Below are 27,789 nucleotides of genomic sequence, written 5' to 3'. Positions count from 1 at the left end.
AGCTATTGTCATATATAACAGGGACAGCCCCAAAGGAAATCACACCTCTTTCTGCAAATTATTTACCTACTATTGTTACACTTAACAGCTAGGATTCCTATAGATGGGATTAAAGAAAAAAAAATTCTCTTCAGTTTACTCTGCATTTGGCAGCACTTTGAGGAGCCAGTTTCACTGTCTCCCCTGGGTAGCTGGTCAGTAGTTTCCCTTTACCTGTATGAGTCTCATCGTCCATCAATAGAGGAGAGAGAAACATCTCTTAAAAACTAGGAAATCTATTGTAAAAGCACAGGCTAGGCAGGCGGATTCAGGTTGGTGAGGTACCAGAAACTGCTTAGTATTGGGGGTAGCTGGGTTTGTCTGTATCCACAAAAACAGCAAGGAGTCCGGTGGCACCTTAAAAACTAACAGATTTATTTGGGCATAAATTTTCGTGGGTAAAAAGCTCACTTCTTCAGATGCATGGAGTGAAAGTGCTTGTAACTTATTTAAATATAAATCCTACATTTCACACTGATGCTCCTTCAACCTGGCTGCAGGTGACAAATGCCAAGAGCCACTGGAGTTTGCTCTGGAGACTTGAGGAAGGAAGTCGTGAAGTGCTGGCTGATATTGTGAGCCTGGGCTTGATTTTTAACTGTAAATAAACTATTTTAATATTTTAGTCTTGTATTGTCCGGCGGAGCATTCCCCTTCTGTTACCCATAGCCACCTCCAATGGTGTGCTCCCTCTCCTGTCCTCCATAGCAGACCCCACTTTTCCAGATACCTGGATTCGTGCAGGATCCAGGCAGTTCTGGCTGGGCCTTATCTGGAATGCCCATTAGTCTGGGCGCTCAGGGAGAGACAGCTTTATTTATTATCTTATATTCTTCACAAGTTGAAAAGCTTTGGTCAAACGGCTCGCACATCTGAGTCACTCACTCATGCAATATTTAGGGCAGCCTGGCACAGGCAGGGGATTTGCTGAAGGAGGAGCAAAGTGTGAAGAGTAATAAAAAATAATGAAATAAATAAAATGAAGACAGAGAAGCTTTCCAGTAAGAGCAATAAAATCCCAGATTATTAACATCACAGAGGAGTCTTAAAAAATCCTGTTCAGAAGGGGTCTCTACCTCCTACAGTGCCTGCTTTGATTCTTCCCTGTTTTTTTCCTTAGTAGGCCCATTTGCAGGAGCATATGATTTTTCAGTGCTTTGAGAGGTTCAGCTCCTGCTTATTCCCCACCTGAGGTCACAGTCCTGTGTTTGACTTGTCAGCTGTGAAAATGATTCCAGTGTCACAAATGGAGAATGTTGGCTAACGGTTCACAACGGAGCATTTGGGAGAGGCTGGGTTCCCAAGAAGGCTTGTCTGCATTCGGTGGGACTGTGAATTATCCATTGTTTGGACTCCTTGTTCCAGTGTCAGTAGTAATGCTGCTTGCAGTGCTGCAAAGGAATCCTAAAGCAGTGAAAAAACCAGATGGGTGGGAAGGTTAAAGCAGGACACACAGGTTAGATTTAGCTGGAGAACCAAAAATGAAGGGTTTGTTTGCACAGCTACCTTTTGGAGACTGTCTTGTGGAGAGACCTTAGAACTGGATACTACTGAGCCTAGAGTCCTGGTGGCTATTGGTGTGTAAAGAGATCGAATTCCAGCAAACCAAAAGGGGGAGAGATGCTGCCGGGTTCATACTCTCCATTCTTCACCTCTTTATCCAACTGTCTGTCTGTCTAGGATGGAGCTTGCATTGCTTAGTTGATTAACGGTGCTGCTGTTCTGTATGTGTGAGCATGAGAGAGACTGTCTTCCTGAGTGAGAGTAAGGAAAAAGAGATGGCTAGTTTCTGCCCCTTCTTCCTGAGACCTGTTTGTGCTAGAATGACACTTAACCGGCGGGGATTCACTAGAGGTGACAGCTTTCACAGCTGAGTTTAAAATTACATTAACATCGAGAGGCAGCTCTGCCACTGACAGAGTTTACACTGTAATGATTTTTCAAGTAATGACTACATTGACAAGCTTCACATGAGACCAACTTGGGTCCAGTTCTTTCAGTGCAAGATTCAACATGTTTTTCCACTGTAGTCTGCTTTTAATTAGGACTTCATTGAAAATTATGAAGTTTTTTCATTTGAAGTATAAAAGATCCCCTCATGCACATAATATGCATGTTGCACAAAGATTGACTGTACCAGCTAGAGAGACAAGCTACACTCTTTTCTTTGCACTTATACCTGGTGATATGCCATCAATATTTTTCCAATTGTCATTTGGAAGAGAAGCAGCCTTCACAGTTTCAGCTGCTGCTCCTTTTCCAGGTGTGACTTGGTGCAGCTGCTACTGCTGACAGCATAATTCTGTTCCATTTGGGGTCTATAGCCACCTCATCAATGAGCCTCCAGGAGCTCATCAAGCAACATGATTGCCTCTGTTACGGGGGGTTTGCTTTCTCTTACAATTCTCCCCCTGGGGAAGCTATGTGTGGTGGAGTGTTTTGTACTGGTAGGGCTCTGACCTGGTAAATACGTCGTGCACATGCTGAAGGACAGTTGAAGAAGTGTGCCTTGCACTTGGAGTGGAAGATGGTGAGGTCTGTGATATGTTTCCTTCAGGAAGTAAGGACTTAATTCCATGGCTTTGTAGGTTTCCTTTGTTCAAATCCGAAGTGAGATCATATTCATTCTTGAATGCCTTTGAAATAGTTTACTATCTTTTATAGTAACTATTTTGGAGGAGTTCCAGATTTCCATCAAAATAACATACTTATGGTGCTTTATTGTGTAGTCTGGTGAGTGGTTTCAAGGTGTTAACATGCATGATCTCCTACAACTATTTGCAGTCTTGGTTAAGGAATACAGGCAGTCTTGAAATGTTTGGCAGTTGATTATTTGTATTAAATGTTGATGTTAATCCAGCAGCTCCAGACACATGTAACTTTACCATATCCCTTATTCACAGAGAAAAATCTTTCCTATAGGCCCAAGGTCATTTAAGCAGCAAATATTACAAGAAATCTACTCATGGGATTGTATCTCCCCATGAAGGTTTGGTTAGCCGTCGTCAGGACTTGTTTGGTGTCAAACATTTTGGTGTGATTGGCCCTTTGAAAAAGCAAAGTCGTCCCCCCCCCCCCCATATCTGTGATTTGTCTGTTGGGGGATTTCTGTAACATCCTACCAAGAATGCAGTGAGTATACATCCCTAAATGAGACCATTGTTAGTGACATGTATTGAAAGCGAAATATCCTTTCGGCATGTCAGTGTGTATGATTCTTCATGCTGGTGGTGAATTAACTCAGTGACAGCAGTGGAGAGTTCACCGTTCTAGGCTCAATAAGCACTTCATGGACACCTAAATGAGTCGGCAATCCCCAAAGCACCTTAGCAGGGTAGAAATGAGGTGGCAATTTGTGCCTCCCCTTTCATGGCACAACGCACAGGGAACGGGCCATACGTGCCCAAAACATTGTCCCTGTTCCCTGGTGTTACTGTGGTGCTGTAAGCTCTGCAGGGCGGTTCCATTGGGCTTTATACCTGGCAATCGTTTGATTTAGGCAAGATGACGTCTCTCCCTTTAGGTAAGGGGCACGTGGCTGAAGACTGTGGGGTCCATCCTTGTGGTGTTTCCCCTTTCTGATTAGGTTTACCCTGAAGGCACTCTGTCCTTCTCCAAACCTCAGAACCCAAGGAAGAGGGAGCAGTGCAAAGTACCATAGTGCCGCCATTCTTTCCCCATGGGATGTGTCAGAGTTGTCTTGATCCCCCATGTGAAGCACAACGCATGTTCAGTTTGGACTTTGGCTTCCTCTGAGGCATCAGCTACTGGCTGTGGCCGGTGGTGGGATCCTGGATATTATGGACCATGGCCTGCTCTAATATGGCAGGTCCTACCTTCATTTGGTCTCAAGATGTGCACAGAAATGTTCTAGTAACAGAATGTAATGGAGTCCAGGAAAACAAAGAAGCTAAGACAGGAGCCCCATAGTCCAGAAAGAGATTCTAATACAACTGACCTGCAGTATGTTTATCATGCAGCCAAATTAGCACCGAGAGCTATTTCAGTTGTATTACTGCAGTCTGGTATGTATTAGGCTGCTCTGGAACAGTTCTGAGAAAATGTGATTATCTCCATTGTGGAGTTTGACCGTATTTGCTTTCCATTATAAGTGAAATATATTAGAATCCATTTCTACTTATAAAGTAGGTTTCAAATGATAGATAATGGCAAAGATTAGCATGGGGAGCCTGCTGTTTTTTCTTTTAAATATCAAAACTCATTAGGTGAATTTATCTGTAGATGATTTTCTACACATCTCCTATCTTAACTATTTGTCTCCTAAATTCCTAGTCATGCTCCGCATTGGTTCTTCTACTTAAGGTGGGTGCAGAGAAGGTATTTTTGTACTGAAATAGAAGTGGAATCACACTTCACATTTTTAATAATTCAACTTTTTTTTTTTGAAGTGCATTTGCATTTGGCCAAGCCAACACGAATGAGTAGTAGGCTCAGTGGGAGACTGAACAGAGGGACTCACTGCAGCACTCCATGTTCAGATTCTGTGGTGAACTGGAACTTTTCCGAAAGACCCGTCAGTTGCGACCCTTGAGTACTGACTCGTGTTAGTAGATCTATCTCTTGAGTCTGCCACAGACTCTGCCTGTTCCGTTTTGCTCTACATTAAAGTGTATCTTCAGGAACTTCCCTAATGTGGGAAGTGTGTTCTGAACAGAACACTTTCTTGGGGCGATGGGGTAGAAGGACTTTAGGCCTCTCCATGGGGCTGTGCCCCCGAAAGCTGCCATATTGTGCATGCTCATTGCTTGAGAAAGTCAGTCATGGCCTAAAGTGTGTAGGGGAGTCCATCCATAGTCCTGGTATACAAACCCTGTAGCTCCTCTTTGAGCGCTGTATTCAGCGCAGTGTGGGTGGTCTAATGGATTGAGCTCAGGACTGGGAACCAGGAACACCTGAGTTCTAGGCCTGAACTCTGGGGAGCTGGACTTCACCTCGTGTCTCTGTGCCTAGCGTTAATAGTTACATTTCAGGTCAGCACGTTAGGAGCAGATTTAAACAAATGTCATTATGTAGCTAATGTTTGTTCTGCTCTGGTGTCCGTGTGGGGACACCTCCAGCCATACTCCATACCTCCTGTGCCGTGATCCAGTCTGATCTCACAGGCTTCGTGGGGTCTGTTCCGAGCAGTGCGCTGCCTGGCTGGGTGCTCCAGGAAGGTGTGTTGGGGATTCGGTTGGTGCTACTCTTCCCCCAAGCCGTCGCCCCAGCATGGTGATGGGAAGCAATGCTGTATTACAGAGAAGATACAAAACCAAGTCCTGATCCCTTGTGGTCCTTTGTGGCTCTTATGGCACTTCTAGTAAGAATAGTGGAGTTGCCCTGATATGACCAAATTCCAAATATCTTGCTTCCCTAAATCCCCCCTGAGCTTCCCATTGTAAATTGTATTCCTCATTTCCTGTCCTAAACTGGTATTGCGTTGCTCTTGTGTGAGCAGCAGCCATGTTCTGCCTGAGAGATGGATGCATTTCAGTGGTGGGAGAAATCTCCATCTCTTAGCTCACATGGGTGCTCGGTGTGCAGTGAGAGCCTGTTGTGAAAGGTGTTTGTACTGCTGACTCCTTATAAAGGATATGGTACTCTAGATTGACTGGCATTTGTTTGCAGGCATTCCAGATAGAGACTGGGTTTGCCTGGCTAGATGAGCATCAGTTACTCCTCTCAGCTGGCTAGTGCCGTCATGGAGTGTGGAAATTCCCACAACGAGAGAGAGGGAAACAAAAATAACATCCACGGTTGGAAAGAAACGTTCCAAGACTTGTCATTCCTTTTTTGTTAGGTAACAAAAAATCAATCTAGCCTTTCAGTTGTGCCTAACCCAGCCTGTTAGCCCATTTAGCAGTGTAGTGCTTTAACAGTCTCAGTAATGGATGGCTATTGTTTCCTGCTGCCACTGTAGGAGCCACTGATTAACCAAGCCATCTGTGTTTTGCAGGTTGTGTCATTACTATTTCTGGACGCATGACCTTCACGAGCAATAAATCCATGGAGATCGAGGTCTTTGTTGATGCTGATCCTTTTGTTGATGAGCCTAAAGAAAGATATCGAGCTGTCAGTGCATTCTTTACCTATGTATCCCTGAGCAAGGAGGGGAAGCCCGTACCTGTTCCACAGCTGGTGGTAAGAATTCCTCATTTAAAAGCTCAACCTTTGTGCTGTGTAATGTGAAGCTCTGGGTTGTGGAGCAGCACAGGAATAATTACTCATTGTAAGGTCTCGCTCCCTTCAACAGAATGAACTACCAAGTGCTTTCTGGTCACCCCCATTGCCCTGAAAAGGGTGATTTGGGCTCTTCCTGTGCTGAAGCTAGAATCCCTGGAATGAGCCAATTTTCAAGGGAGTCATGGTGCTAGAGAGGATGGGGCCTGCCTGGCCATTAGGCTTCATGTTGCCTGTCTATTTCTTGTTCTTAGCTATTCTGGTCAGACTTGTAATTGTGCTGGACTGAGCAGGTCTGGTCAAAAGCCCACAGGCCCTTTCTGGCATCTCGTCTTAAGCCTGTAATTTTACCGCAGAATAACACAGGAGATCAGCGATAGAATCTGACCACATTTGGAGCCATTTACTCAGCTTTGGCTGACTGGCCTGCGTAGCCGCAGTGATTGCTAGGAAACCAAGGAGCACACTAGAAAAATGTCCCAGCAGGCTGTCTCACTATCACAGTTTGGATGCCTGGGGAGGCAAAAGGCAACTGTCCGGCCTTGAGACCTATGCCAAGAGGAGCCACGCCAAGGTTGTGCAGTTCTCCAACGCTGAGTCTGCAGTGTGTTTTGATCCACCTTTAAGGGGATCTCTCACTCACAACCAACTCGAGGTAGTCACCCACTCCCACCCCGCACAGATGGGCAGCTTCTGGAGCCCCCAGGCAGCAAGGTAAGAAAGGGGCTATTCGCAGACTCCTCTCCCAACACCAGGGGTGGGCAAACTACAGCCCGCTGGTCTCATCCAGCCCATCAGACATTTTAATCCTGCCCTCGAGCTCCCACTGGTGAGCGGGCTCTGGGGCTTGCCCCACTCCATGCATGCTGTGGCTCCGCAGGGCTCACAGTAGCAGCGGCACATCCTTCTCCGGCTCCTATGCGTAGGGGCAGCCAGGGGGCTCCACATGCTGCCGCTGCCCCACGCACCGCCCCTGCAGCTTCCATTGGCCAGGAACCGCAGCCAATGGGAGCTGCAGGGGTGGGCACCCGCCAACGGGGCAGCACACAGCTGCCTGGCTGTGCCTCGGCATAGGAGCCAGAGGGGAAACATGCTGCTGCTTCCAGGAGCTGCTTGAGGTAAGCGCCACCCGGAGCCTGCACCCCATACCTCCTCCTGCACTCCGAAACCCTCGGTCCCAGCTTGGAGCACCCTCCTGCACCCCCGAGTCCACACCCCCAGCCAGAGCCCTCGCCCCTTCCCACACCCCAACCCCAATTCCGGGAGCATTCATGGCCTGCCATACAATTTCCAGACCCAGATGTGGCCCGAGGGCCAAACAGTTTGCCCACCCCAGTCCTACGCCCTAAATGTTACCACTGCCTTAGGTATGCGAATGCGAGTTACTTGCTGGCATGTGAACTTGCCGAACTCTGGCTGCTGTCGTCTGCTCGCTGTCCCGTGTTGCATTTCTGCCCTGCTGTGACAGTTTCATTTAGCCTGGATCACTGTCCACGTCTGTCCGATCTGTTAATGCAGTTACACCATTGTATTCTACTGTTATTTAAAACAGCCATAGCTACCCAGGCAGAGAGTGCTGCCCTTACAGGGCAAGTGAGCAATTGTCCGCAGTGCTCTGGGTGATTCAGCTGGTGCGGAGAGGGAGTGAGCCAGTAGCGTCACTGCTGCTTTTCTTTGGGGAGCAGTAACTGAGTGAGTTCAGGACATCACTGGCCATATCACTTCCACATGTTGCACTTCTTGTCCTGCATTCTTCCATTCCCACGTTCTCTCCTGGTTGTCACTGACTGCTTTATAAATACTAGAGTGGGCAAATCCCCCCTCGGAGTCATGGGACAGCAAAGGCAGTTTGGGGAAACCTCACCTGTACCTTAATTCCTGCATCTGTGCTCCTGCATCTCATTGATAGATACCAGATCATCTCTGGTACAAACACACAGGTACAATGATGATATGGCTCCTAACCCTAATTCTGGGGAGCGAGGCCAAAAATACCTTTGCAACATGTTTGATTTTTCCTGTTGTGATCTGGATGACTCCAGAGGTGCGAGAGCCGATGGCTGCCGCAGCACAAAGGGATTTAAAGTGTCTATAGCTGTTCCTTTCACTTGAAATGCTGTGGGGAGGTTTGTCTTTAGTAAACACTTAACTAATACAAAGCCTTTAAACAGCACTACCATACATGTCTCTTCTAAAAACAAATGTTCGGCTCGTTGCTTCAAGGTTACAAGCTTCTCTTTTCTTGTTCATTAAATACCAAATATCTTAGACTTCAGCTTTCTATGTGCCGTCTTTAGGGTTTTGTTGTCCAACAAGACCTCTTTCCTTCAATTATTCAGCAGAAAAATATAAGCATAAATAAGAGTTTCCTAAGCAAGCATCTGTCTTGCCAACCTTCAAAATTAATAGATTTAAATATACATTTGTTTCACATTTTGCGAATCTGAATTCGGCTTCATTCACTTTCTTTCCTTGTTCATTGTAAAAACTTATGTAGGGATTTGAATGTCTGAATGAAGCGAGGAATCTGTCCCCCTGGAACCTCCTGAGCTGTAGCTCATCCATGTCTGTATGTTGATGCTGATGCACCCCCTTCCCCTATTCGCTACTGTCAATTCTGCTTCAGCCTTCCTGTCTATTTTTAGCTCTCCTGATCCACGGTTCTTTGCTGACACATAATGCAGCACTGCTGACTTGGAGTTATTTCTTGATTTAATATTTTATTCCGTGTAGATCTCCTCCTGTACTCCAGCATTTTGTTGGCTAATTATAACTTAGCTGGCAGAGTAGTGTTTATATATTTTACACACCTGTATTGCCTGTTGTGCACATTAAAAATGTATACTGCTTGGAAGAAGCTTTACTTCCTGATAGCTACTGCTCTCTAATGCTTTCTTTGAGTGGAAGCTGTATATTGGCAGGTATGAGGGTCTCTGTTTTTCACTGTTATCACATACATTTGTAAGGGGCCCTGTATGGTATTTCTGGGCTGGTTTCTGTAGGGTCCGTATAGTCTTTGTTTATCTGAAAGACAAAAAAACGGAAGCAGTGAAACGCATGTCTCACCTGGTAACATACTATACAGCAGCTTGTAGCAGGGGACCTACTGTGGGGTGGTTGGACATTGAATGAAACTCGCCTGGTGTCCTGGGACACACAACATCACTTTCACCTTGCCTGGATTCATTCAGAGCCAGCCTCGCTCATTGAGGTTCGGGCCTCGGGCAGGCACCACAAAACGAGCCATGTGCAGAGTCTGCATTTGCTGAAAAGGACCCGGCGCACTGGCTGTCAGCCGCAGCTGGGTTTGTGACACTGCACCCCATAATACGCAATACGCTGCCAGATCTGGCCTCCTGCGCGTTCCCTGCCATGAGGGTTCTGTCAGACCGCATGGAGCTGGTTTTGGCACCGCAACCCCTAGTCCCAATCCAGGGGGGATTTTGGAGGTGGGGGTGTGTGACTGGAGTATGCTGTAATCTTGGGCTGGTTTCGATCAGCCCTGCTCCCGCTGGAACTGGGTACAGCAAGGAATCTTGTAGGAGTTGGGCCCAGGTTTACTAGAACCAGTATGAATCATATAGTGCTTGTATACTTTTGGACAGAGTGTCTGGTGCCTGCAGGGATTTCAGTTCCCACAAGGTGTGTCTCTGTAGTGCGTCAGTTACCTCACTGCATGTACTTACCGATAAACTTTATTGGGCTTGAAGGGAAAGCCTCCAGCAGCAAATGAAAGGAGGTTCCCAAGTGAGGACGTGCTGTAGTTCTGCACTAGCAATCCTCGGAGGTCAGCGGAGCTCTCAGCATCTCATCCATCCTAATTTCTTGCAGGTGTCAGAATATCATGATGGAAATATAAATGCTGTAATAAACGTTTGAAAAGCTGCAGGCTAGTGATGGCAAATGAACTTTATTATAAAATTAAGTGAAATGATCTGAGGGGCTGATCATATCTTACCCTTAAATCTAGAGCGAATCTCTTTTTTCTAAATGGAATTTCACCAGCATGTGATCGGCCAGGCATTTCCTTGTCTGTGCCTTGCAGAGCGCCCTCTAGGGGAAAAAGAACAGGAGTACTTGTGGCACCTTAAAGACTAACAAATTTATTTTAGCACGAGCGTTCGTGAGCTACAGCTCTCTTCGGATGCATAGAATGGAAAGACAGAGTCACTGCTATTACAGGGGAGCCACCTGTGCCAATTCCTGGGTGCTATGGCTTTTCTAAAGTCAGAGCTAGAAAGTCTGAACAACAAAAGCTAATAGACACGCTCCCTTTCTGCACAAAAAGAGCACGGAGCTCAGTGGCACCTTAACGACTAAGAGATTTATTTGGGCATAAGCTTTCGTGGGTAAAAAAGTCACTTCTTCAGTTGCATCTGAAGAAGTGAGGGTTTTTTACCCACGAAAGCTTATGCCCAAATAAATCTTAGCCTTTAAGGTGCCACTGGGCTCCGTGTTCTTTTTGTGGATACAGACTAACACGGCTACCCCCCGATACTTGACTCCATTTCTGTGGGGCATGAAGTGTTTGTAGTCTGGCCAGCTGTACAGCGTTCAGTTCAGTGATCCTCTCCATCAGAAAGAAAAGGCAATTCGTGAAGAATTTATTTCCCAGTCCCTAAACCTAGAGGCTTTATATAATTCCAGACACTCACATTCAAGTATCTGGTAGCGAGACATCCTGCAGTCATGCATTTGCCTCTTGAAGATGCAATACTGCAGATTTAACTTGCCCAGGTTTAGAGAGGGTAGAGGACTGTATGGCTTAAAGAATGAACTGTAAGATTTTCAGCACTGACTGCAGTGGTGTTACACTGGTGAAAAGTAATGTATGAGAGGGGAGAATTGGGTAAATTTTATCTTAACGGGCTGCAAAAATCCTATCTGGTTTGCTTGCAGAGAGTTGCGCTCATGCTTTTGCTTCAGACCTTTGCATTATTCTGGTTACCGTCTTTAGCTGAAATTAAACTCCATGAGATCTTCTTCAAATTGCTGAATAATTGAAGGAATGCAAATGTTACTAGAATGAAATGTGCTACTTTTTGTGAACTTGTTCCTTTGAATATTAGAGGAACTTAGTAGAATTTTGACATCACAAAGCTCATGATTTGCTCTGTGCTACCTTGAGCATTATCCTAATGCCTGGATCAACACCCACAGAAAATGATTCCCATGCTGTTTTTGATGTTGTCTAACTGATCTCCTACTTCAAGTTCTTTTTGCATATTTAATACTTTTAAAAGAAGTGCTGTTTTACAAAATGTGTGAACTTCCTGGTCCTGTTGAGATCTTATTTTCCATCTCTAACCTCAGATTTAACTACTCTTAATGGCCAATTAATTAGATTTCAGAGTTCTGATAGTCTGCCCTTCCCCCACCCAGCAGGAAAAGCATAGCTGGCTGTCGTGGTAGATATTGGGGGAGACAGCACCGTACTCATCCTGCCTGCCTGAGCTCTGGATTGCAGAATGTTGAGTAGACAGGGGCATGTGAAGCAGGATCACCCCTCAAAACCATCAACTTGTACAGATAGTCGTTACCTCTTTACATAGCAAAGCCTTTAATGCGCAATCATATGCAATGGTGACCTTCATCTATATTGAATTGTCAGCCACAATGGGTCTCCTAAAATTATGCTGATTAGCAGTTGCACAAAGGTGGCGTTCCTGCTGGACATGAAAGGATGCGGTTCTGTGAGGTACTGTATCGGCCAGTTCTTTCTAGGCAGAACTGAGAGGGGGTTTCTCCAATTGAGATGTAAAAATAAAAGATTTCTGTCACTGTGCTTGTATATTAAAATCCTGTTCAGGGGCTGTGTGAAACTGTCCAAATCCAGCATTACGGTGAGCTGTAAGCGGCTTGATTAGAACATGCCCATAGTGGTGTACGTCAGGAGTGAAGTATCAGAGGGGTAACCGTGTTAGTCTGGATCTGTAAAAAGCGACAGAGTCCTGTGGCACCTTACAGACTAACAGACGTTCTGGAGCATGAGCTTTCGTGGGTGAATACCCACTTCGTCAGACGCATGTCAGGAGTGAGTAACTCCAGTGAAGTCAGGGAGTTGCCCCAAGATGAGAGGAGAATCCGGGAATGATCTCATGGTGCCCTGTGATACAGACGCACACCAGAGCTGAGTGAAAGGGGGTTTCTGCCCTGAGCTGGAGTTTTGGCTGCTTGTTCTTCCAGGCAGCTAGTACCTTTGTAGAATCATTGGCTGTAGCCCTTTTCTGCCAATGACGTGAACAGACGTTGTTCACAACACATCAAGAATGTGACTTGTGTAGGAATTGCATCCATATAAAATCCACCAACTAGGGCGCATAAAGCTTCTGTTAGATTGTCGAGGCACAGCCAGCTCTAAAGAGCCTGTCCTGTTACGTTGTAAAGGGATCATTTCAAGTTGTTTGTGTTTTCACGTGTCCATCACCGTGGTGTCGGATGTGGCTGTCCTTCTCACACAGACATTTTCAGTGTTTTCCCACAGGGAAAATACTTTTATACCAACTGGGGAGATTTTAGACACCAACTATCTTCATTTGGATGAATTTGTCTGTCAAGTTAGTTTCTTTGCATCCTGTTCACCTGTGCCATGATACAGCAGAGGGCTTCCCTCAAACTGCTGAAACAGGCTTTTTAAAATGTAGCTGATTTAGGAACATTGAGCTTTCTAAAAGAGCATTTTAGGAAATATATCCTCCTCCCTTCCCCATTGCGCTCCCCCCAGTCATCTCAGGTGTATAGCAAACGGTCATTATCAAGCTGATAGTTGGCATTTATATAGCACTTTACAACCATTATCTGATTTGATCAGAAGACCAACACTGTGCAGCCGGTCTGTATTACTAGCCCCACTCCCTGGATGGCAGAGTGCCTCAGTGTCTGTCACAGAGAGCCAGGATTAGAACTTTGGGGATCCCTGACTCCCCATCCTGGCACAGACCCCTAAGCAGACATTCCCTATCCTTGGTGAGGAGCTGGAATTACCCCCTCTGCAGAGGGCCTGCACATGACCCATGCTCTCCTTAAACCCTGTTTCAAGGGCTCATGTGGGATTTAAGCGATGCTTTGGGGGGGGAGTGGGGGGAGGGTTCACTCTGTGCCCATATTTGGTCTCTTTCTACCCATGGAAAGAAATATGAACCACACAGACTCAAGACTAACCACCTGGGATTGTTTGGGTTGTTCAATGTGCAGCATATCCCTCCTCCAAATCCCAAGAGGAGATGTTTAGCTGGACTGTGCTTAGCCACTGGGATTGTTGATAGCAGGACCACCTTGGAGCAAAAAGACCTTTTAAGGAAACATGCAAAGCATGTTACTTGAAAAATAAGTCTTCTGGAGAAGATTTACGCTCTTCCTGCAGGCTCTTTGGGTGTGATTAAGAGCAGTGAGTGCTGTAAATGAGCATTGCATAGAACTACCAGCATATTCATCCAGCAGTAGCAGAGCTCAGAGCAGGGCTCATTTAGCAAAACCCCGGAAGAGGAGCAGAAGGTCTGTTGGGTTTTAATGTTCAGATTAGGAGCCTGTTTTGTGAAATATAAATAGCAACTTCATTATTGTGGGAGTTTATATTTCAGCCGCGTATTCTCTCCATTGGCTGCTCACATGGGTCTGCTTTTCTTAAAAAGAGTTGCTGAGAAGGCATGAGATTAGTTACCACTCATAGGAGCATCTTTATTTTAAGAATTGGGTTGATGGTGAGATCAACCTCTTTCTCTGCTTTGGAAGTCCCCAATACGAACAATTTAATTCAGCCTTTAGAAAGTGATGGGAATGGGATGGGGATGATGCACACTGGGATATTTGTGCAGTAATGTCGTTAGCAGTGAGTTCCAGCATCTTCCATGAGATGTTGCCTCATTAGGCGGTGAGCCATGTTAGCTGGTGCAAAGCCATGTCAATTCTGGTGCCTTAACAGGCAGCGATGTGACATCTACTGTCCAGTGCTGCTCTGCTGTACCTCAGAGGTGCATGAGTGGGCATTTTACCGCATGCTAAACAAAAGCTTTTGGGCAGTTTCTGCCCAGAGTTTTTCACATAGATCCTGGCTGGGAACGGTGGCTTCCACCAGCTAATCATCACTAACATGCTTATGTCCCCCGAACACTAATATCACGATGCATCTCACATGCCTCGTGATAATACATATTTGCAGCCATAGGGCTAAATTCTGCCCTGCCTCTTGCCTGGCATAGCGGGTTTGCACAGGGTGCAAGTCATTGCAGAGCTCGGCCAGTACCTCGCGTGCCCTGCTCAATTAAATATCTAAAATAATCTGGACACAAGTTTTAATTGCACTCATTATCATCCAGAAACGCCTTATGTTTCCCATTATAAACTCAAATGAGGTTTCTCTGCATGACTTCACTAATTAAAGAGGTCTGTAACTGTCAGGCTTACAGGAAATTGTTCTGCCCACCCCTGGAAGCCCAGACAGCCATTAATTCTAAAACAGACAGGCTATTGACTCTAATTGTGATCTTCATTACTGATTTCATATGCCAAGTGATCAGAGTGTGTTCTCAGATCGCGCGCAGGAAAGGCAACTGCCAAAGCGCTTTGTTTGCGAGTTTCCTATTGGAAAATGAGAACAATATTTTCCACTGTAGATTAGTCCTACACCCACACGCAGTGGGACCAGGCTGGACACCATCCGGGAGATGAGAATTCTGGACCAAACTTAGCTGCTTACACTAAGCAGGCTGCCTTCCAGCCTGGGGCAGAGCTGGGAGCATTTAACGGTGCATTCAAGGGACCTTTGTAGGAGGCAGCACCAACCAACGCTAGAACCTCCAGCCCTGCTTGTCTGGAAGTCTGGGCTGGCAGCGTAGTTAAGTGGCTAGGTCAGGGTCCAGGCCTGGAGCCTGGTTCTGATCCCATTCCTGGCACTAGGTCCTGTGACTGGGGGCAGTTCTGGGCAGCTCTGTTCTTTACCCATCCCTCACTTTGACAAACTGGAAATTAGAGACAGATTTTTAAGTGAGGGTAAATCCGCCATTGGAACAGATGTAATTACCTAGGGAGGTAGTAAATTCAGCCATCTGGAGTCTAAGTCAAGATGGTCTGCTCTTTAAAGGATGCTGTGACTTGTCCATCAATAGTTGGGCTTGATACAGCAATCACTGGGTGAAACTCTGGCCTGTGTTATGCAGGAGGTCAGACTAGCTTGTCGTAATGGTCCCTTCTGGCCTTAAAGTCTGTGAAATTGTAGATTTCCATGTATTGCTTTGAGATCCACCTCGCTCCCATCCTTTTCCCTGGTATATTTCCTGGTAGCCAGCTCAGATGGTCTGTGATGAAGAGCCCTGGGGATGAGCTGTGCTCTCTGCGGCATGGGACGGTTAGCCAGACACACTCAGACTTGTCCAGAGACTCCTTCGCTTGCTTTCTCTGCAGCTGTACTTGGCATTCTACAAATGCATGTCTCTTCTAAAAAGAAAGTGTTTTATAGAGAGGAGGGGAGTGGCCTCCCGGAGCCAGCTGGAGCGTGGGTGGCTGCGAGGTGGCACTTCATCTCCCATTATTTTGTCAGTGCAGCAAGAGAAAAGCAGCAAAGTGGTGGCTTCTGAGTGTCACTTGAATAACGTAAAATATCCCCAGGTGCTAATAGGATGTAGTCCGTGCTGCAGGCCAGATTCTGGCCCCCATCTCGCTGGAGGGCAACAAGGTGAAACATGCGGCTCTGGCCAGGGCAGGGCCGCTGTTTTTCCTCTATTGGGTCCAAGGTAACGAATCGGCCTGCTGCCTTTGAAGACCTTGGTCTAGCCTGCACTAGGAATTTTCAGGCCCTTAGCTCCCACTGGATATAGCTGTAGGCCAAGCTACCACCACGTCAGGCCTTTTCCTCCTCAAGTTGGAGGAGTGTGGACTCAGCCTCACTCTGGCTGCGTGTCCTTCTGCCCCCCTCAATACCACTGGGGCATCAGGGACACTCTAGCCAGAGCACGTTACTAATTGAGAGCCAGCCCAGACTTGGCTTTCCATGATGCCTGTCGAGGTGCGTACGCCAGCTCTGGAACAGCAGCCTGCTGGAGTGCAGATGCTTCAGAAGTGCTGCGGAAACTCCTGTCACGGGAGGATGCTGAATCCGGAGGGGAGCCAGGTTTTTTGGCTCCCCGGTAATGAGCATCTGCTCTGGAAAGGAATGTTCTCACTTACTTTGTAATTGCTTGTATAAAACAGCTGGCTTTTACATCCGTATTATTCTGTCCAGTGGAAAGAGACCTCAAAAACCTTGTGTACTGCAGAGAATGTGATCCATCTAGTGCTGGAGTGGACAGGGCTGACTCTGTGGCATAGTGGTAGCATGGCATGTTACCGGGCAAGGGAATCAGAGTTTCACTCCAGGTCAGATGTTTGCTGCTAGCCAGCAGTCAGTGTAGGAAGCATGTCTCTTGCTCTGTGGAAATCCTCCTATCCTTGCCCTGAAGTGCTTACAGTTTAACTAGAGCTACTGGCAACCTAAGGCCAGAATTTCCATTTTAGCTGATGAGGTGATTCTGGTGCTTGCACCAAATCTCCACTGAGTCTCTCTTAAAACCTCTACAGTTCACCTTAGATCTGATATGGGACTTGCCCTGCTATGCAAGATGAAACGTGACCAAAGAGAGAGAAACAAAACGGTGGTTGGAGTTGGTGTTAACTTTTGAATGAAATGAGACACAAAGTTAGCACCTCCAGGTGTTCCATCAAGCATGATTTAGTTTCCATACTAGGTCATTAGAGGCTGTGTGGGCAGATGATACAGCAGTAAAATATGTGGGTGAAGATACTTTTAACAGCAAAAGAATGACACGTCCCCTTGTGCTGTAGCAGATAGCAGTGTTCTGAGTCACTCTAGGGTCATTGGTTGGGGACTCTGACATTCCACATTGATCGCAGCCCCATATGTTTCAGCTGCAGAGTAGCCATGTCAGATGCAGCTCCTGGACCTAACTGGCAGATACACAGATGTATCTCTTCCGGGCAGTAATTTAATAATTAATCTGTATTGTTCCCATGTAGTTCAGGATTATACATTTTTAATTGATTCTCCCAGGCAATTGCACCATGTGCTGCATTGCCTTTAATTTTTGCCATGTGCTAGTTGAGGGAATTTGGGGGTTGGCAACAGATGCCCACCATTGCTATTACTAGTTAGAACTTTAATTTGTAAGCCTTCAAGGTCCTGTGATTCTCAATCGCCTATGAGAACTAACAGTGTCTTTGATGTTAAAATCCCAGTGTCACACAGGTACATCAGTTGCTAGATGGATGAGGTTGGTGGCAAAGGACTGAAATCAGGACTTAATTTGGATCCCACTGGGGGAGAGGTGGAGCTGCTGTGTAATGAGCTAAAAAATACTGTTTCTTGACCTGTTCAATGGGATATTTACCGTATGATTGTCCTGGACTAAACCCCTGGGGGGTTGGGAACCAAACAGGAAGGAAAGACAATGACTCGAGATAAGACCTCTCTCTCAGGAGATACTAGGGGGTAGTTTGAGTCAAGGCAGGAGCCTTCTGCTTTGACTCTGCCCCTTGTGAGCAAAAGGTCCCACCCTGGGAAACTAAGGGCTAGTCTGCACTAGAAGTGCCTGTCGTGCGGAGAACAGAATGATGCTGTCAGCAGCATAACAAAACCACCTCCCCAAGCGAGGCGTATTCACACCCCAAGCGACGTAAGTTAGACTGACATAACTGTTGTGTAGACACGCCCTGAGACAGAGGAGAGCCAAGGTGAACCCAGATTGCAGAGTTTGGGGTGTCTGGAAAGTTAGACCTGCCTAGAGTTTCCACTAAGGAATGGCAAGGCCCTGCACTTCCTGCTGGTCACAAGCTCCAGGCGGGAAGAACTGCAGGTACGGAGTCCGGTTGGATCTGATGGATATCCATGGTGTACCCCAGGCGCGTGCAGCCTGCGGCCTGGTCTGAAAGTGGGAGAATCACGTCATTCCACCCCAGGAGAGGTGAAGGCACAAGGCCGGAGCTCTGAGTGGACAGAGCTCCAGCTAGCCCTGTAATGGCGACCCCCATGTTTGGCTGCCCTGCAGCCTTTCCCACACTGCCAGCCCGAGTGCTCAGGGATCAGGGATGTATCCGGTTTCCTTCTCTGAATAGACGTGGGTGACTCTAATTGTTCTCAAGCCGCTGTAGGAGTGGTTCTCGCTGCAAGTGCAGCAGTGTTCACTTCCCAGAGCACTTCAGCCAAATTAGTCATGTTTGTTTACTTGTTTGTCATTTACAGCCAGGAAAGCCAATAATGGAGAGCAGAGCCCATGCAGAAAATAAGCTTCTCTCTCCTCTTTCCCAGGGCCGCTGTCCTGTCAATTCGTGCGCTGTTACTACCTGGATGGTTAGGAAAAGCTTCCCATTGTTTACAATGAATGTAGGCTAATGATTCAGCAAGGCGCATCCTCGAAAGCAACAGTCCATCCACGCTGCTGCTCTTGTGGCTGAAAAACGGGGCCAAGATGATGCATAATAAATATGTGATCCATGAGCATCCCCTTTCATGGTTGCAATAAGCCATGAAGGGTTGGCCTGCATGTCTCTGGCACTGACAAATTTTTCAGCCATGGCGCACTTGGCATGTGAGATTTCTCTCTGCACTTGGTGGTTGGATAAGCTTGGCGTGGAGTACGTTGCTTGGGAAAGCCGGGTGAGACTCCGGGCTGAGATTTCGCTGGTTGCTGGGCGACACCCGCACTGCACACTTTTTTGACGGCATGGAGAGTGTGTACTGGGAAGCCCCGAGCCCCGGGTTAAGTAGCCGTGTAGACGGTGAGGCACAACTTAGGCAAGTAGAGTACAGACACACCGGAAGGGTTTGTTCCTACGTGGTTCCCCAGTTGCCCAAGCCGTGCATCCCATCCACATGGCTGTTTTCACCTGGGTAGTGTCCTGCTGTCTCCCCGCTGCTGCAGCCTTTGTCCTCCCCAGGAAAAGCACATGGCATCGGGAACTGCCCTGGCAGGGGGGGGAAGACTCCCACAGTGGGGAAAGGCTCAGCCTTCCCCCTGCCAGAGCCTTTCCCTGACACGTGTAGCTACCCCGCTGAAAGCGGCGTGCGGTGCAGATGTAGCCTTGAGGTGAAGCTTATGAGTTTACCCAAGTGACAAGGAATTGCAGAGACACAGTCTAGACCAGCCTTCGGCTGAAAACTTAAGCCAAAGGTTTTAGGAGGTTTTACTTAGCTTACAGGTGACCTGCTTCTGCCCTGTTCTCAACTCCCATTTACTGGGCCAGGCCAGACATAGCAGCCTGAAGAAAATGCCCATCCCATAGACAACACTGAAGTGGGGGGAATCTTAATAAAGTGACTTGGAAAAACCAACTCCAGATGTGTGGTTCTAGCATGCGTTTCCAAAGAGAACTCACCCCAATGTCTGAAATGCACCGGAGCTGCTGTTACACTGGCAGGCTTGGACAGCTTGGGGGGTGTGTAGAGAACAGTTTGAGAGGTCTATGGAAGGAAGGGTTCGCTATAACCGTACATTCAAAAGCTGTCTAGTCATTTTTACCAATAGCTTCTTACTCTGAAACATCTGGGAGTAAAGACTCCCTGCTCTGATTTGGTCTCCTAGGTCCTGCAGGATATTTTCACTATACACAAACCTGTGTGTTTGGGCTCCAAGAGGTTTGACTTGTTTCTGGTAGAGCCAATAGCAGAAACATCAATGTGTTGGACCTCGCCGTTAGGCCCTAAAGGACTTGATGGAGCCTGAGGTGGATGCTCTGGGGAGGCATTATGGGTTGATGATGCTCCTAAGTTACACATGTGCATAAGAGTTTGCAGGCTTGAGTCCTTGGACTGCAAGTTCCTAAAGTCTGGGGTTGTGCCTGGCTCTGTCTGGAAAGTGCAACATTCACCCTGGTGCTATATAAATGAGAGAGAATATGATATTAATAGTCTCTTGCTGCCAGCCTCTGATTGTAACCCAAAATCATTTAGAACTTTGCTGATGCATTTCTTCATTAGGAAATGAATTTGTTCATCCAAATCATATTAGCAGGGTTACCTACAGCCAAGCGTTCTGCAGAGTGGTTATAAAACCATGTAAAATTGTACCTAAAGTGTAACACATTCAGTAATTTATAAAATGAATGGCCATGAAGATGTTATCCCATCAGGGACTTGGCAGTATGTGCTTGGCTAAGAAATTAAAAGCTGCCATACGTGTCTGAGAAATTGATTTACCTTCCTGGCTAACCCACTTAACAAACACTTCTGTACATAAATAAGTGAATTTCTTGTAACATTTGACAAACCTGCACTCTCGCTGCCTTTTAACTTAAGGAATCACAGGCTGCTGGCCTCCTCACAGCTGCAGGGCTTTTATTTGGTGATCTACTTTTAAAAAACAATGAAGGAGCACAGATCTTAGTTCAAAACAGAACATTCCCCTCCTACGAAAGTGTCTTTGCTGCCTGCATGGGAGGCTGAGGGCTGTACTTAATGAAACTCTGGCACCTTCCATTGCTCCTGCGGCTTTTGTGCGATTCAGTTGGAAGCGTCTCTTTAAGAAAGCGCTCTCCTTTTAGCACTTGTTGGCTGTGGATCAGTTTGCTGAATAGCCTCTACCTCTGAACTGTAGAGAAATAAGCATGTCTGCCAGGCAGAGACTGTCTGTTGCTAGCTGTGGCTTGCAGTGCACTCATTTCTCACCCCCAAGGTTCATGGAAGAGCTTTTTTGTATTGAATTCCTGCATAAATTCTCCAAGCCATTTCCTGTGCTTGTTCTACCTGGGGTGGATGATCGGATTCCTGTTTTTACTCAGTTATGCTGGAGTAAATGGGAGTAACTCCATTTGATTTCAGTGGAGTTACCCTAGATTTGCCCTGGTGCTGCTGAGATCAGAATCTGTCCCATAGTTTGCAAAGTCCTTGGGATCTTCCAGGCTGGAAGGGGGACTAGAATGTTGATTGAATTGTTATGAAGTTAGCTAAGAGCTCACTGTCAGACTAGCCAGCATCCAAAATAGAACAGAAATAATACTCAAGTCTCTGATTTTCTATCAACAGGTAGAAACTGAAGATGAGAAGAGGCGTTTTGAAGACGGAAAAGGGAGATATCTTCAAACGAAAGCCAAAAGGCAGGTGCAGATGCAACCGCTGACTCAACAATGACCCTTCATCTTGGACCTAAATATTTACGGCAGAGCCGCCTAGAAATAAACATATCCACTTTAGAAATATTTCCTTGGGCAAATAAAACAAACCTGTCACTAGTGTTGTGTGAAGTGTTCCCAGAGCCCTGTGTATTCATTGATCCTGTAGCTGTGCAAATGGATGCAGAATTCACTCTGTGCTGCAGAATTGTACTCCAGAAGATGAGCTTTCTTTTTTTTAAGGAAGTGAGCCTTTCAGCTGTGACTTGTGTTGAGATAGAGTGTTTGTCTTTTTGCGTTCACACGTAAACTGAAACAATCATTCTGAAGTCTGAGCTGTGCCACCATTTGTCACAATTGAATGTTAAATCTGAACTGTAATGATGCCAATTTAAATCAGTTTTTGAATTGTTACACTATTGATCAGTTTAGCAGAAACATCCAGTCTAATATGTTTGTTCCATAATTTCAGGCAAACTGCTGTGCCTTTCTGGATGCCAAAGGCCCATGCTAGCTTCCCAAAGGCCAATTTCTGCAGTACAGCTGTTATCAGTTTTTAAAAGGCACATTGAATATGTAGGAGCAGCATAAAATTGGATTTAATGTCCAAGTAAATACTACCAGGTTACTGTACACAGTGTATTATTCATTCTGACACAATTCAGTAAGTAACTCCAGTCTGCCGTAGGGAGAGTGGCACAGAAAGCAACGGACATGGCAAAGAATACACAGGGCTTTGACTCTTTGTAATGCAGTGTTGATCTACAGTATGTCCTAAAATATGTACACCAAAGCTTATTTATAATCCTCAGTATCAATGCTACTCAGTATTGTATGGGACTCTCGAGTCATTCCATTCAAATCTATGTAATATTTATGTGCACACCTAAGTTATTTAAGGTGCACTGGGACATCAATAAAGTTGGTCAGTCTTCAGCTGAAGAAAAGAATAGGGTGTTATTTTTCTTTTCAGAAATTGTGTGTGGTCTAAATAACCATTCCAAGAAGGTTTCCCAGGAGTTTCGTTGGGTTAATGTGTCCATTGGATTGAATGGGACATGCCCCTTGAATAGAAGCTACTGGACTAAAATGTGCAGTGCTCTTCATGCTGAGTGTCTTGGGATAATCCCCATGGAATTCATTAGCGTCATTACATGTTGTGGTCACTCACCCCCAAGGGTTAAGAAGCTCCCATTAGAAGCTGCATCGAAATTACAACTCTAATCTCCTCAATAAACCAGGTAAAAGAAGCAAAAACATACAGTCTTGGCAGGTGTGTGTGCCAGTCAGAGTGTCCTGGAGATGCACGGCTGGAAGGGCCCTTGAGAGCTCATCTAGTCCTGCCCCTGCGCTGAGGCAGGACCCTGTTCCAGAGCTGAAGGGCGGCCAGCACATTCCTCGGCCCAAGCCACTTCCCACGGCCCCCATTGGCCTGGAGCGGCGAACTGCGGCCAGTGGGAGCCGTGATCGGCCGAACCTGTGGACGCGGCAGGTAAACAAACCGGCCAGGGGCTTTCCCTGCGCAAGCGCGGCCCGCCTTTGAGAAGCACTGCACTAGGCCAGTAAGCCTGTCAAAGAAGGAAATTAGGTTGGTTTGGCATTTGTTCTTGACAAAAATCCATGTTGGCAATTACTTATAATCCTGTTATCCACTAGGTGCATCCAAAATGATTGTTCAGTAATTTGTCGCAGTATCTTTCCAGGTATTGAAGTTAGGCTGGCTGGCCTATCATTTCCTGGGTCCTCTTTGTTCCCCTTTTTAAAGATAGGTGCTATGTTTGCTCTTCTCCAGTCCTCTGAGACCTCAGCTGTCCCCCAGGAGTGCTCAAAGACGATCACTAGCGGTTCCAAGATTGCTTGAGCCAGTTCCTTAAGTACCCTAGGATGAATTTCATCAGGGCCTGCTGACTTGAACACAGCTCACTTATCAACATGCCCTTTAACCTCCTCTTTCCCTAGTTTGGCTGTGCCCCTTCTTCCTTGTTTATATTTATTTTGTTAAGTACCTGGTCACAATTTATCTTTTTAGTGAAGACTGAAGCAAAATACACATTAAACACCTCAGCCTTCTTGATGTTGTCCATTATCAGCTCTCCTTCCCCAAGAAGTAGAGAACCTACACTTCCCTTTCTTTCTCTTGTGCCTAATGTATTTATAGAACCTCTTCTTATTGCCTTTTATGTCCCTTGCTAGGTGTTCTGCTTTTCGTGCCTTAGCCTTTCCGATTTTGTCCCTACATGCTGCTGCTCTTCTTCTGTACTTCTCAGCAATTTGTCCATGTTTCCACTTTTTATAGGATTCCTGTTTGATTTTCAGGTTATTAAAGAGCTCCTGGTGAAGCTATAGTGGCCTATTACTACTCTTTCTATCTGTCCTTCATATTGGGGTAGTTTGCTGTTGCACCTTTAATATTGTCTCTTTGAGAAACTGCCACCTCTTCTGAACTCCTTTCTCCCTTTGATTTTCTTCCCCTGGGACCTGACCTACCAGTTCTGAGTCTGTCTGCTTTTTTATTAAGTGGTGGTGTGGCCATGTTAGTCCTAGGATATGAGAGACACAAGGCAGGTGAGGTGATGTCTTTTACTGGACCCACTTTAGAAGTTGGAGTAATAAAAGATATTACCTCACTGACCTGGTGGCGTTTCTTGGGTTTTTTTTTAAATCCTTATGCTACTCACTCCTTCCTTTCCTTGAAATCCTCATCTTGTGATCACTTTCGCCCAAATTGTCTTCCAACTTCAGAGTCTCAAGCAGTTTCTCCCTGATAGTCAGAATTGCGTCTAAAATGACTGTCCCCCTCATTACTTCCTCCACCTTCTGAAACCAAAAGTTGTCTGCAATACATTCCTAGAAATTACTGGATATTTTGTCCTGTTGCTCAAGGATATGAACCATCCTCATGTTAATATAGAGAGGTAATAACAGAATTATGAACAGAGGTAATGACTAGTACATCAATTGCATAGGGAGTCACAGGTCAGAGCAAATTTTTATGGCCCATATAAATACTTAGTAGGGGTTACACAGGAAAGCCTGGCGCATCCTTAAAGTCTATAGCACACTAAATCTCACTGCTCTATGGAAGTCCCGAGGTACTGCTATACAGAAGTTATATTCCAATTAAAGTGAATGTCAGAAGTTAAATTATGACCTAAGCCAATTGAAAAACAGGAGCATTACTTTGTGTTGTATTGAGCATGTACCAATATCACTTTGGTATTTTCATGTTGCCGTACATGCATCTCAAATGGACCAGCTCTCATGTTGCATAGACTCTTCCATCAAACTTTTTGGCTTCCTGGGCAATGAATGTTACCCTAGATTTTCTGTTGTCCTAGACTAATGCATTTTTCCTTAGCAATGTGAGATGGGCACTCCAGCGCTCTTGTTAAAAGTGGGTTTATCAATTCTATAGCCATTAGAATGCCATTCAAATTCAACGTGAGCAAAGAGTCAACGTCATGAGAGATCTTCAGACCTGTTGGAACGGGGGCTGTTTATGCCCGTTGGCGTTCAGCCAGAGCCGGGGAGTGAAGAGAACCAGGTAAATTACGAACGAGGGTCCGGGGATGAAGAGAAATTTCACTTGATTTTTCTTTAACATCAAAAATAGTTTAGCTGAGGCAGGTGGGTTTCAGGTCTGTTTAATGTTTCACTCAATACGTTTGGCCCTTATCTATATCTCTGGCTGGAGAAGAGGGTTTTCTCATTCTCTGGTGATCACTGAACAGTTTACCAAAATCTTTACTAGCTGTCCCAGATGCACCTGTTAGCTTTCTACAAGGTGACTGGGATCATGTGTTTTCCTCAGAATGAATTGTCGGTATAAAAACTGGGTAGGTTCCACATTGATCGCTTTGCCATTAGGGACAATCATTCCACATTGCACAAAGCATGACCCGGAGTGGAGAGCAGGGACCTAAGGGGGTTGGCCAAATAAAGGAGTGGATGCTTTAACTCAGTTGGGGTAAGGTACAGAGATCCTTCCAGATAAATACAGCAGTGTCTCTTTGTTGAGCCAGGATTTATTCAGAAGCATCATACGAAACAAATCTAGACAACATGCTGAGCTACTGTGTAAACAGTGATTGTCCCCTTTATCCGAGGATTAGTAAAATCAACGCCCAAATAGCAAGGCTTGGCGAGCCCTCCAGGATGTTAACACATTACAGGTTAAGCAATGGGATCGACTCCGCTAACTGAACTAGTTTGAGTGCTGTGAATGGCGCATATTTACATGGTGTTCTGTTGAATGACAGCCAATATCTGGTGCATTAGTAGCTACTGCAAGCAAGTGAGGAAGTATTTAGTTACCTTACTGTAATTTCAGTATTAATGCTGTTTTCTGGGCCTGGATGGCACTCTTGTAATGCAATAGCACCTGGTGGTTGTTTGCAGATGGAGCTGCTACCATGCATGTTTTCAATGCCCAGTTAACTCTGCAGTTAAAACACACCTGTCTTGTTTGAATTGTATTTGTTCCTATGGTTTCCTTTTTCTTAAAACCCCAGGAATGTCCCAGGGACGGCCACGGCCACCCTGGACAGGCCAAGCAGGACCTGACAGGTTCATTTGGGCTCATTTAATCGCTTGGCTGTAGAGTCCTATACCTGGGCGGGAGCTCTGTGGTCCTGGGCTTGGAAAAGCCTTTGAATGAGTCCAGCTCCATGAGATTTGGGACAAACAACCGAGGGGAGTAGACTGAAGGATGCAGACATGAAGAAGCTCCATAAATGCAGTGGAATAGGGCTGTCTTGAGGCACTGGAATAAGGCCGTGAGGTTTTAACTGGGGTGAATCCCCCGGATAGATAAGGATTTGTTGAGGCCAGTGCGGTACCTGGCCTGGGAGTGCAAGAGGATATGGAGAGGTTGGCGCGGATGCCTTTGATGCAGGAAGGAGCAGAACAGAGAACTTGGCTACGCTCACCGCTGCTCTCACCACCTTCATTTAGGATCAGCCAGAGTGGCAGACCTGAAATGTTGGGTTCCCCTTGTGCTCGTGTGTATCGACTGGGAAGTGGCTCAGGTCTAGTGCACACTAACTAGGCTGGGGCAAGTTGAGCCTTTGGAGGAAGGACCCCATTGAATAGCTATAGTAGGTTCTGGAAAACATTAGGTCTAAAAGGCGGCATCTCGGTGCTGGTTACTAAACAAACTAGAAGCCAGGGCATTTCCTGAACTAAGGCAGGGAGCTGCACAAGCCTCAGAGAGAGTGCTGGGGAAAGCAGCACCGGGCTCTGCGGAACTGAATAGAACAGAACGAGCAGTCTAAGAATAGGTCAGTATTTTCCTGCAGATGCATCAGGATAAAATTGCCAGTTGATACATGTCAGGAGCCTACACAGCCCTCTCCAGAGGGCGTGGCAATATTAAATTAAAGGTGGTTCTCTCAAGGGCGGATTACCAGTCAATGCAGGACTTGCGCAATTCAGCACGTCTCGCTGTTGCAGAGAAGGGTGATTGTGTAGTAGACACTGTAAATATCTGTGTCTGTGCTGCAGAACAGGTGTTAATCACTATACGTATTGAGCGGGTTTATTGACACGTAACAGTTCTTGCATTTGGGAAAAGTGTCATCCAAATAGATTTGTTAATTTTCTAGGCAGGCTGCAAAGCTCACCTTTTCTTTCTGGGATTTGGGGAGTGGGCCGTCCGGAGAGCTTGGTTTCGTGTGGGGATTCCTGGGATGGGCTGCATGGTATGGACAATTCAAGATGCTGTAGATTTAATAAAGCCTAATTCTGGGATAGACCCTGAAAAAAATCTAAATCAGCAAATAATGGTGACAATGCAAAAGCAGGAAAGCACTTTGCAGAAGCCAATCCATTGCCAGTACACAATATACACAAAGCTTTGTGCTGCAAAATACGTTCCTGAGGATAAAGAAGAGCCAGCCTGTTGGTAACAATAAATCTAAACCTGGAGACAAAATCATCTCTGGCCTGTATCTCCAGTGAATGAATGAAATTACACCAAGGATAAATTTGGCTCATTGCACATATTACATAGCCTGGTTCCTTTGCTTTAAACTACAAAAGTAAGTGGCAGGCCCTGGAAAAATACAGGCTGCAGCCTTCAAACTAAAAATCAAAAGGACAAGAAGTCCAAGTGCTGGCATTTTATAAATCCAGTGCAGTGCCAGGTGCTGGAGCAGCACAGAGCAAGCTGAAACGGAAATCCAATGGCCCGGCAGGGAGCACGTCTCTCTTCTATTTGCGTTTAACCTGCTCCCATAAATGCAGACTGAGGAAAGAGTAACCTGAGAACAGCAGTGATGGCACTGCCAGAGGCAAACCGCACCCAGCCTGGGACAGCTAGCGTGAGTCAAGGGGAACGAAATCCACTCATCTTCTGAAAGCTTCCGCGCATGAGGCGGCTGGGCTGACACAAGACACCCTCAAAGCAGACTGCATTCCCAAAGGTTGGACCCATCTGCTTTAAAAATGCTGCCAGCTTCATGGCGACACAGGATTTCA

The 27,789-nt window shown here is 46.1% G+C and overlaps 1 protein-coding gene across 6 annotated transcripts in view; it reads left to right on the top strand.

Annotated features, from left to right (window-relative positions):
• The window catches only part of ACOT7 (acyl-CoA thioesterase 7), a 90,323-nt gene extending 68,135 nt beyond the window's left edge, over positions 1-22,188 (top strand). For 5 of the 6 annotated variants that reach the window (XM_039509001.1, XM_039509004.1, XM_039509000.1 and 2 more), the window contains 2 exons: positions 5,996-6,180; positions 21,227-22,188. In XM_039509001.1, coding sequence (XP_039364935.1) covers positions 5,996-6,180; positions 21,227-21,331 — 290 coding nt within the window. In that variant the 3' untranslated portion in view covers positions 21,332-22,188. The remainder of the gene's footprint in view (positions 1-5,995; positions 6,181-21,226) is intronic. The other variant, XM_039509006.1, reaches the window with a different exon arrangement.
• The last annotated feature ends 5,601 nt before the right edge of the window (positions 22,189-27,789 follow it).

This window comes from Mauremys reevesii, linkage group 21 (assembly GCF_016161935.1).
Source record: "Mauremys reevesii isolate NIE-2019 linkage group 21, ASM1616193v1, whole genome shotgun sequence".
Lineage (NCBI taxonomy): Eukaryota > Metazoa > Chordata > Testudines > Geoemydidae > Mauremys > Mauremys reevesii.
Note: the sequence above shows the minus strand (reverse complement) of the source record. Positions and strands in the feature narration are given on the sequence as shown.